This window comes from Terrapene carolina, unplaced genomic scaffold (assembly GCF_002925995.2).
Source record: "Terrapene carolina triunguis isolate 2854851 unplaced genomic scaffold, T_m_triunguis-2.0 Scaffold633, whole genome shotgun sequence".
Taxonomy (NCBI): domain Eukaryota; kingdom Metazoa; phylum Chordata; order Testudines; family Emydidae; genus Terrapene; species Terrapene triunguis.
Window position 1 is genome coordinate 3,727,281 of NW_020664984.1, and position 11,212 is coordinate 3,738,492.

Sequence of the window (11,212 nt, forward strand, 5' to 3'; positions counted from 1 at the left end):
CACACACACACACACACACACACACACACACACACACACACACACACACCTCTGTGAGGCAAAGGACAGGATTAGTTCTAAGAGAGCTGGACAGATGCGAGTGTGATTGTCTGACGGGTTGCTCGTGATGGGGGTGGGGGGCAGGGCTCAGCAGCCCTGGGGCTCACGTCCAGGTGACGTTCTATGTTCCCAACACTCATGCTTCAGGGCTTCAGCTGGCCACAGGCCGGGGTCAGGAAGGGATTTCTCCCCCCTCAAGTATATTCCGGGAGGGGTTTTTTTTTAATCTCCTTTGAAACATCAGGGATGGCCACGGCAGGAGATGGGACATGGGCTAGGCTGGGCGAGGGCGCTGAGTTGGCACCGAACATCCTCTTGCTCGCTCAGCGGCTTGGCTGGCTGGTTCGTACTCACGTGCTGGGGGTCTAACTGATGGCCACGTGTGGGGCTGGGAAGGAATTTCCCCCCAGGTCAGAGGGGGCAGTGATGCCGGGGGGGGGAAGGATCATCTTCCTCTGTTGCATCTGGGTGCAAGTCAGTTGCCAGGATCGGCTGGGCATGTCTCACCTAATCAGTTCCCTGCCATAGAGGTGCCCTCGGGCGCTGGTGCCGCTCGGTCCCACCTGTGGCACACACTAGCGTGGGCTCCTGCGGGCTGTCACCCCTGGGGTCACTCCTGTGGCTGGGTCAGGGCGCGGGTGCTGGGCGGGGTCGCTGGCCCGGGCTATACAGCAGGGCAGACGGGATGCACTGGTGGTCCCTTCTGGCTTTGCCCTCTCTGACTCGGTGGGTGATGGAGGCCGGTGTTGTGGGCAAAGGCAGGGGGGGTGGGTGGGGGGGGGGGGGGTGACCCAAGGGGGTGTGATTAGCCGGGATGAGCTGGAGCTGCAATGGCCGTAGCTGGGTCTAAATTTCAGGCCTGGGGGAGGGGCTTGGGCGCGGCCTTGGATTGCGGTAGCGGGACATGTCCAAGGAGCCCTGGCGATTCGGACGTCTCTAGAGCACCCCACACCCGCCCCCTAGTGGCCAGTGCGGGATTGTTCCCATTCCCCTGGTGGCTGTCCCCTGCCCGCTGGGCGTCCCCGCTGACGGGCGTGTTCCCGAGCCGCAGAAGGCTACTGGCCAAAGTGAGTCTCTGGCTACACCACACAGATAAGTCGACCTATGTTAGGTCGCCTTACAGCCACCGCATTAACGACTGTGGTGGCTGATGTCCACAAGACCCTCCTGCTGGTGGTGCGTGTCCTCACCAGGAGCACGTCCACCCACTGAAGAGGGGCAGTGTGGGGGGCTGAGAGCCAGGGGTCTCTGCTCCATGCAATGCCATCTGCCCCCCCCCCCGTCTTCTCTCCTCCCCACTCCCAGCCAGGAGCAGGGGGAGCCACCTGGGGCTTCTCGCCTCCTGCGGGGAGATCTGCCCCCGGAGTCCGGTCAGCTGCCACGCTCCCGGTGGGGAGCAGGGACCCCGGGGGGCAGCAGGGGTCCCTGTGGGGAGCCCGGGCAGCAGCCTAAGCCGGGAGCCGAGGTGGCAGCCAGGCTCCCGAGCCGGCTTTCTTGTCAATTTAATGGCATGAAATTGACAAGAATGACAGCCAGCAGCTGATGTAAGGAAAACAGCGTCTACACAGACATGGCCTGGCCCTAACTCCAGTGACATCAGCCCGACGCCACTTGGGGAGGGGGGTGTTTTTATGATGTCTGCCTAAAACCGTGTAGTGTAGACAAGGCCTAAAACCTCGGGAGCGACCCGTTCAGCTGGGGAGACAGCGTCTCCCAGGGACCGGTCCCCAGTGCACCTCAGCATGCAGCCCCGGCCCCGCTCCCAGGCCCAGCGTCTCAGTGCAGCGAGGGGCTGTAGCACCATCTGGTGTCCATAGGGAAACTAGCTATAGACTTCCAACCGGAGGATTTGCTGGGGGCCTGCAGAGGTCCCTGTGATGGGCAGCGATGCTGATGAATTGCAGTGGACTGGAGTCACGTTAAGCCCCGTGAGAGACAAAGCTGGGTTGCTGTGGTAAAATTTCCCAGTCGCATGGCAGAAGGGTTCTGTGCAGTGAGGTTATTGAGAGGGGAGGGCCCGGGAGCAGAGACCAGACCCCCCTTTTCCCCCCAGACTACAGGCCTGTCACACACCTGATCATGATTAGGGGAAGGAGGTTGTCAATAACAGCTTTGTGTTCTGAGGTCATCTCAGTTTGTGTGGGGGAGGGATAGCTCAGTGGTTTGAGCATTGGCCTGCTAAACCCAGGGTTGTGAGTTCAATCCTTAAGGGAGCCACTTAGGAATCTGGGGCAAAATCAGTACTTGGTCCTGCTAGTGAAGGCAGGGGACTGGACTCAATGACCTTTCAAGGTCCCTTCCAGCTCTAGGAGATGGGTTATCTCCATTATTTATAAATATATATATAAAAAAAGCAGCTATTGAGTGATGCCAGCAAGCCCCAGACGAGCAGGTTTTATTGGGCCTCCCACTTCCACAAATGCGGCTACCTAGTTTTGAGCACCATCTGCTGGCGCTTTGGCTCATTCCAGCCTTGGCCATGCAGGCGGGTAGCAGGCCGGGCTGCTCCCTGCTGTCTGTTCCCAGGGCTAGCTAATTTCCATCGCCTCGCGCGAGGCGGCTGCTCCCCGGGCCGAGCTGCGGCACCACTGGCGTTACAAATGAAGCCCTGGCTGCCAGGCGCCCGAGGGGCAGAGTCCAGCAGGCTGCACAGGCGGCTGGTAGCTGGGGAGTTCCTGGATCTAGCCCCAGCCCTGTTTTCTGACTGCAGTGGATAGGTGCTGCTCTGCGCCTCAGTTTCCCCGTGTGTGTGATGGGGAGTGATAATACTGGGCATGGGGGGGGGGGCTGATCATGACTTGGTTAGTCTTTGCAGAGGGCTGGGGAGAAGGGGCTCGGCTCCCCGCATGATGGGGGCAGCATGTAACCACCAGATAGCTGGACACACAGAGCATTCGTCGGCCTGGTCCACCAGTTAGCAGGTCCTCTTCCCACAGAACCCAGCCCCGGATGCTGCGCCATGGGGGGACGGCTCCTCGCGGAGAGTTCCCCCTTCAGCCTTCCCCAGGATGCGGACTGAGTCCCCCCACCCCCAAAGCCCATGGAGTCCCAAGAGCTGGGTGAATGTGGGGACCACCGGGAGCCCCCACCATCTGTGTGGAGGTCCTGTGTGTCTGGGGTGGACCCAGGTACCACTTCTGGCTCCTTAGCCGCATGGCTCCCATGGGTGCCCAGGGCTGGGCTAGCAGGGGGTTGTGGGTTGGGATTGAGGGGCACCGGCAGAGCTCGGGGGGTGCCCAGGGCTGAGATAGCGGGTGGAGGTGGAGGCTGTGAGTCAGGATTGAGGGGCACCGGCAGAGCTGTGGGGGCCGGAGCTGGAGGGAGGAGCAGGCTGGAGGACCGGGGCAGGCTGTATGTCAGAACTGGCAGAGCTTTGTGGGGGTGACGCTTGGCCAGCCCCTGCCCCTGCTATCAGCTGGCTCCCCCCAGTGCTATTCACACCTCAATCAGTCCCATAACCAGAAAATGCCTTCACCCAGACAAGCTCAGCCGCCATCTCCCCCTCTGGGGAGCCCCGACCCGTCCCAGCAGGGTGTCCATCACTCCCGGGGGCCTGTTCCTGCCCTGGGCAGAGCCGCTCTGCGCACACCCCATAACTCCACAGTGGCTATGCATTGCAGGTGGCCCCTATGGGGCGGTGGGGGTGGACCTGGCCTTTGAGATGCTGCTGGGCCAGATCTTCGGGGAGGATTTCATCGCCACCTTCAAGGCCAAGCGCCCGGCAGCCTGGGTGGACCTGACCATCGCCTTCGAGGCCCGCAAGAGGGCGGCAGCGCCCTTCCGCTCCAACCCCCTCAACGTCTCGCTGCCCTTCTCCTTCATTGACTTCTACCGCAGGCACCGGGGCCAGAACGTGGAGACAGCGCTCAAGCGGAGCAGGTGACTTGGGGGGCTGGCTGGGACTGCAGTGTGCTTGGTACGCACCCCCCGGGGTGTGGGGGGAGGTGGGCCAGGAGCTCAGGATGAGATCATGTGTCACAGCCCCCTCTGGTGGCTAGTTCACATGGAAGACAACAGCCTACTACTGGTACCTGCTGATGGGGTCATTCCCTTCCCTTTAACGACAGAGGGCCATGCCTCTGGGCCCAGCCTGGGGGCTCAGCATCTAGGAAGTTACTCAGGGTGGTGGGGTGTTTGGAAGGGGTGTGGATACCTTTCTTGGCCTCCCCCACCTGGCTGTTTGTGGGCACAAGGGCAGGGGCTGGCAGGGGGTCGGGCATGATGCAGAGGCTGTGGCCAGGCGTGGCCCAGGGGCAGGTGGCCCAGAGCTGGCAGAGTGGAGGTGGAGATGCACCAAGGCAGGGCCAAGCTGCACTGAGCTGATGGGCCGCGCGGGGGACTGATCTGGGCTTTTAGGGGCAGAATGCATGTTCTGATCTTGCTACCCATGCAGTCCTGGCTGCCCATGGCGGGGGGAAGGTGATGGGGGCAGGGCGCAGGAGGACACAGCCCCCTTCCCATTGCTCTCTGTGGCAGGCGTGAGAGCGGGCAGCCCCTGGGGGGCGGGGCACTGGTTGGCCCTGCGTGTGGGAGCCCAGGAGAGTCACTCCCCTCCGCTCTTGTGCCCCCAGCGTGAACTTTGTGAAGTGGTCCTCGCAGGGGATGCTGCGAATGTCGTCGGAAGCCATGAACGACCTCTTCCAGCCGACCGTCAGCCAGATCATCCGGCACATCGGTAGGGCCGAGTGAAGGGACCCTGGCTGAGCCCCCAGTCCTGTTACTTCCCTTACCGTGGGGCCTGAGCCAGCCTGGGGAGAGAGGAGCCCCCCCTTGCTGAGCGAGGGGCAGAGCCATGAACCTGGGCTCCCTTGTTCCAGCCTTTCCCACCTAGCTGTGCCTTAGCCCGTGTCCACACACCAGCATTGTCTCCTGGGCTCCAACCACGGCTTGCCCCCCTCGCTGGAGGGGGTGAGCCCCGAGGAGGGTCGGGGCTAGGGGAGGTGGACAGTACCTAGGTAGGTCCTTGGCTCCCGTTCCCCGGGTCCATCCCGTGCCCGGTGCAGTCGCTCTGCGTCATGTGTGCCAGCAGGTTCAGACACTCGCCGGTGGCTCTGGTCATTACTTGGAGCCGTTCCACAGCCTGAGCGGGCCTGGGGGTCGGCCTAGAACAGAGACGTGGCCAGACGGGGTCATCCCCTAGGCCCAGGTTCCCGTCTCTGCCAGGGGCCGATGTCAGAGCCCTGCTGCCCCTGTTAGGTCTCCGCTGACTCGCTGATAGAGATTGGCTGAAGCAGGTGGTTTAATGGCCCTGCCAGAGCCTCACTGGGCTTCTCTCTTCGTTTCTTCTCAGCAACGACTGGGGAAGGAAAGACGGGCTCCGGCGTGCAGGGGCTGGGCTGGGACTCAGGAGACCAGGGCTCAGATCCCAACACTGCCAGAGACGCCTGGGTGACCTTCGGCCACTCACTTAGCTCTCTGTGCCTCAGTTTCCCCATCTATAAAACAGGGGCTGGTGATATACCTACCTCACAGGGGTGAGGCGAAATTTGCTAATGTCTGTGAGCTGCTCAGACAGCGCAGCACTGGGGGGGCCAGACTGTGCCCCACTACCACTACTGGTCACCTGGTCTGTTCCCCACCTCCACCAGTTCCACAGATCTAACTCCTCCCTGGAGCGTTTCAGCTGCTCATCTCTGACCGGCCTGCACCGCATCAATATCTGACAATGAAGTGACCAGGACGTGCCGTCGCTGCAGGACCGCGGGAAAGGGACTTTCCTCTCCCTGCCGCCATTTTCAGTGGTGACAAGTGCAAAGTAACGGGCCCTGGAACCCATAACCCCAACTGGCCATACACAGGGCTGGGCTCTCGGTGAGCTGTTACCACTCCAGAGAGCTCGTGGAGCCAGCAGGGTTGGGTCTCAAACAGCCGCTCAACGGGCAGCGCAGCCAGAAATGCGAACTGAATGTTGGGAGTCATTAGGAAAGGGACAGAAAATATCAGTGCGCCTTTCCGGTAACTGGTCCCCAGCTAAAGCCATGGGACGCCCACACCTTGAATACTGTGGGCAGTTCTGATCGACCCATCTCAGATAAGCTATGTTAGAATTATCCAGGGAAGGGCACACAAACGATGAGGGGTATGGAAGAGCTTCCAGATGAGGAGAGAGAAATAAGACTGGGACTGTTCAGCTTGGAAAAGAGACAACTAAGGGGGGATCTGACTGAGGTGTATAAAATCATGACCGGTGTGGAGAAAGTGAATAGGGAAGTGTTATTTACTCCTTCTCATAACACAAGAACTAGGGGTCACCCAATGAAATTAATAAGCAGCAGGTTTAAAACAAAGAAAAGGAAGTATTTCTTCACACAGCGCACAGTCAACCTGTGGAACTCCTTGCCAGGGGATGTTGTGAAGGCCAAAAGTGTAACTGGGTTCAAAACAGAACTAGGTAAGTCCCTGGAGGATAGGTCCATCAATGGCTATTAGCCAGGATGGGCAGGGACGCAGCCCCATGTTCTGGGTGTCCCTAAACTCAGACTCCCAGAAGCTGGGACTGGCCAACAGAGGATGGATCACTCAATAATTGCCCGGTTCTGTTCATTCCCTGAAGCACCTGGCATTGGCCACTGTTGGTCTGACCCAGGCTGGCCGTTTCTTATGCTTCTGCAGCCCAAAATTGCACTAGCTTTTGTGCCCTCCCAGGGACCCGATCTAACATGCACAGGAGTCTCAGCTTCACAGACGTCTGCTCATTGCAAACGCCCGCCTAAATTTGCTGCCCGCTCTCCCTGCTGGGTCTTTGCCTAGCTGCTTATCCAGCCCCCATCGGCACAGGCTCTGAGAGCTTCACCGTCTTTACTGGGTTTGGCTGTAGGGCAGAGCTCTTATCCCCACTGACCAGAGGAGAAACTGAGGCACAGAGAGACACTGACCCGCCCAGAGTCTTGCCCGCAGGACAATTTCCCAAGGCTCGTGGTTGATTCTTCTTTGGGGCAATTTTTAACTCCAAACAGGGTGATTTTCTGACCGACAGGCTCTGGTTCAAACAGGCGTTAATCCAGGGCAGGACTCTGGCTGGGGTTACGTGGGAGGTCAAACTCGATGTGCACCGTGGTCCCTTCTGGCCTCTGAGTAAGAGCAGGGACTCGAACGCTGCAGTCCTGGGTCCCAGGCGAGGGCCCTAGTCGGTCCTTCCCTTCAACCCATCCAGCGCCCCCTCCCCCACTGCATAGCTTCGTTTTGGGTCATGACCCCCACCCCCACCCCATGGATTCACTGGGACTTTCCCCAGCTAAACCCTATTGGATCAGCTCCTTTTGAGTCACTCTCCCCCCTCCCCCATCCCTCACGGGCCGCTCCCCTGCTCTTCCTAGGGGTTAATGGAGACGTTATGGCCACCTAGCCAAACCCAGTCAGTAGCAGGGCCAGGTTCACCGTTTCACCCTCTTTTCCTTTCCCAGACGACCTCCTGAAGAAGCCAGACGTCAAAGGCATCAAGTTCCTCTTCCTGGTAGGGGGCTTTGCCGAGTCAGCGATGCTCCAGCACGCCGTCCAATCGGCCTTCGGCAGCCTGTGTCGCGTCATCATCCCCCAGGACGTCGGGCTGACCATCCTCAAAGGGGCGGTGCTCTTCGGCCTCGACCCCACCATCGTCAGGGTCAGGCGCTCGCCCCTGACCTACGGCGTGGGGGTACTCAACAAATTTGTGGAGGGGAAGCACCCCAAGGAGAAGCTGCTGGTGAAGGAGGGGAAGAACTGGTGCACGGACATCTTTGAGAAGTTTGTCTCCGTGGACCAGTCAGTGGCCCTGGGCGAGGTGGTACAGAGGAGTTACTGCCCAGCCAGGGTGGGGCAGCGGAAGATCATCATCAACATCTACTGCTGCGCCACGGACGACGTGGTCTACATCACCGACCCGGGGGTGAGGAAGTGCGGCACCATCAGCCTGGAGCTGGACGAGCTGGATGAGCCGAGCGGCCCCAAGAGCCGGCGGCGGGAGATCCGGGCCAGCATGCAGTTCGGGGACACGGAGCTCAAGGTGGCAGCTATGGACGTCAGGACCTCCAAGACGGTCAGGGCTGCCATCGACTTCCTGTCCAATTGAGCCCCAAAGGAAGGGACAGCTCAGAGGCTGCAGGGGCATGGGGCGTGTCTTCCACAACCATCCGCCCCTCTCCCCTGACAGCACATGCCTCGGTGCTCACGTCCATGCGGGTTTCACACCACGAGACGCAGTCACTTTGCATCCTCAGCAGCAGCGATACTGGACTTGGAGGAGCTTTACGTTGCCAGGGAACAACGGTTCATGGACTCACAAACCTAATCAAGCCATGGGGAACCCATGGTCCTCACAGTGGTCAGGGTTCCAGCCATGCTTTTCATGTCCCTGCCCCAGACACGCTCCATCGGAGGAGCCCTGAATTCACTTGGGGCATTGCTGTGTCACAAGGCTACCCTCCGCCACAGCAGGGTGATGCAGAAAATTGATCCTACGGGGACACGCCAAGGCAGCGGTGACCCTAAGAACATAACGGCCAGACTGGGTCAGACCACTGGTCCATCTAGCCCAGGATACTGACTTCCAAGGCCAGGTGCTTCAGAGGGAGTGAACAGAACAGGGAATCGCCGAGTGATCCAGCCCCTAACCAAGTTTCCATGAACTCTACGCCAGTAGCTACTGCACTTGAGCTGGACAATGTTGCCAGCAGCCTCCTTGAATAGGGAGAAGGACCCTCTGCGTTCACAAGCCCTCTGCTCCTCCAGCCGCAAACCCTTCTTCCTCTCACGCAGAAACAGGATTTGTTCTTGGCTTGTTTTAGCTTGGGGAAGCTCCCCCTGGCGCGTGAGGCTCAAGCCAGTCAGACTCATGGTTCGGGTCTCAAAGGCCTCTCAAGAGTGCTCCTTAGCAGGATCTTCCGCAGAACGCCAACCCAGCACCCAGGCACACGTGTGTGTCTCGGCCAAGTAAATGCAGAGCCCAGCTGGCAGCAAACGCAGCCTGGTGGCCAGCAGGAGGCGATGTGATAAACCGGCTCTGTCTCCATGATGCAGGCGCCGTTGCCTGGACGATTTACTGGCGTGAAGTTCAGAGAGCTCCCCGGCTGATGTTCTCCTGGTGACCTCTGCATGCAGCGCAGCAAGTGGCACTCACTCCTCCAGGGACTGAAACCAGTGGGAGCGCTCTGCCCTGGCAGTTCTGTACCCCGCTGGAGCTTGCCACCAGGCACAGAGCCGCAGGATTGGAGCTGTGGCCCCAGCTTTGGAACAGTCTCCAGGAGGAACCCTTCAGTGCCAGATCCCCTAGGGGTCTCGTTCTTCCTCCAGGGTGAGCCATGCTTCACTGCCTCCTTGGGCTGGACCTCCAGGCCTTCAGCATCGCTTCTTCACCCCGTGAGCTCCGCTCAGCGAGTCCCACTGAGATGGGCCCCAGGGAGACTTGTACGATCTTAGGGAGCGACGCAGGGGCACTCACAGAGCGTGGGGATGCAATGGGGTTTATTAGGTGACTGGAACACAGCAGAAGATGTCCTGGGTTAGCGTGAGGAAAAGAAAGTTATAGCCCACTCCATCCTAGTCAGCTTAGAGCCCGGAGCCCTGTCCCTCTGACCTCGCCTTGTCCCAGTTCAGACGGGCCACTACCCCCTGCACTCCTCCCACCCTTTGTTCCCCGCTGGGCAAACACTGCCTGGCTTCCTGCCGAGGGGTGGGCCCTCCAAGGTCCTTGGTTGCTAGGTCTCAAAGTCCCGGGGACTGAATTTGCCATTGTCTTCTCAGATACTCCATTGATATGGGCCCTAACGCCCCAGACAGCTAGGAGCCATTCACATCCGTGTCCTCTGCTGAGAGCGGACAGACCAGTCCCCGCCCCCCGCCAAACTAGGTAACAATGCAGCATACAGGGGAAACTGAGGCACGCTGGGGCTTCCTAAAAATATTACAAAAATTCCCACTTCACCACACCACCGGCCCCAGCTGACTAGCTTCGCTGGCTCGTTTGGCACCTGGGAGCTGCCTTAGTTGGCTAATGAATATTCTCCTGGCTGGCTAGTCCCTACCCAGGAGTTAAAGGTCAGGAACCTCTTTCCTGGCCCCGCTCAGCCAAAGTGACCACAGACAGACTCCGTCGGGGCAGAAGAAGGGGGAGTTGATACCAGTTGATCTGTAGATTACTGGCAGGGCGTGTGCCTAGGGAGAAAACAATGGTGACCGGTGACAACGGCTCCTTTCGATAAGTATATGTATTTTTTTGTAAACCCAAATTTTTATTTTTATATATCACATGTAAACCTCCCCCCCCTCCCCCTCCCAGGTGTAAGAACCAGGCATTATGGCTGGATCTGTGGCACTAGTGAGGCCTTTATCCCGTATTTCAGATAAGTATGCTATGTGATGGAAATCAAAATAAACCATTATACTCTTCTGCAGCCAGGGGCGGGGGAATGCTTTTGAGGCGGGGAACGGAGTTAAAGCAGCGGTGAGAGCAGGTCTGCTTTCGCCCTTGTGCTCTGAAAGAAGAACTAAGCTGCCGTCTTCAACCCGGAGCAGGTGTTCTTAACATGGAGGTCACCAGCAGGTGTGAAGGAATCACACCCACGCCGCTCTGCCCATGCTGCCGAAGGGGAGGCGGGGCCCAGGCGAAGGAGAGAGGGCTCATGTGGGGGAGGGAGCGGAGGCCTGTTGTTTTAAGTTGGAATACATGGGCCCAGAGGATCTTGGCACTAAAGTTTTAAACAAGGTTCGGGGTGGGGTGTATGGAGACCTCAGCCCCTTGTCTGACAGTCTCCTAGGTGGGACCAAAGACGATGCTACCCCTCCGTTTGGGGAACAGAGAGGATGTTAGTTGAGGTGGGCTGGAGCGGTCACTGTTGTGGTGGTTGTTAAAGACCAAGCCGATTTGCTAAAAGACAAGAGAGGGAGAGGGAGAGAAAAGAACAGCGGAGACACAACACAGCTTCTGGCTCTGGGGCTGCCTTTCACTGGCGAGCTCACTGCCTGATCAGCCACTGCGAGCCCTGGCAAACTTGTCCCCGCATCGGGCTAGTTAGGGAACTGCTTTTACCGCCTTTCTGCTCACAGGCTCACAGCACCGTTGCACAATATAGTCTTGGCCGGCTAAGCCAAGCTCTGATTAGACAGAAGGAAACAGGAAAAAACACACCCGGGAGATGAGAGGAAGGGGTTTGACAGTCTGACATCCCAGGTGGTGTCT

General features: G+C 59.1%; 1 protein-coding gene across 1 annotated transcript in view; it reads left to right on the forward strand.

Moving 5' to 3' along the window:
- Positions 1 to 10,397, forward strand: part of HSPA12B (heat shock protein family A (Hsp70) member 12B) — a 57,414-nt gene extending 47,017 nt beyond the window's left edge. Inside the window, exons 11-13 of the mRNA XM_026659538.2 lie at positions 3,681 to 3,939; positions 4,632 to 4,735; positions 7,464 to 10,397. Of these exons, the coding sequence (XP_026515323.1) occupies positions 3,681 to 3,939; positions 4,632 to 4,735; positions 7,464 to 8,107 (1,007 nt within the window). The 3' untranslated portion in view covers positions 8,108 to 10,397. The remainder of the gene's footprint in view (positions 1 to 3,680; positions 3,940 to 4,631; positions 4,736 to 7,463) is intronic.
- Positions 10,398 to 11,212: the final 815 nt, after the last annotated feature.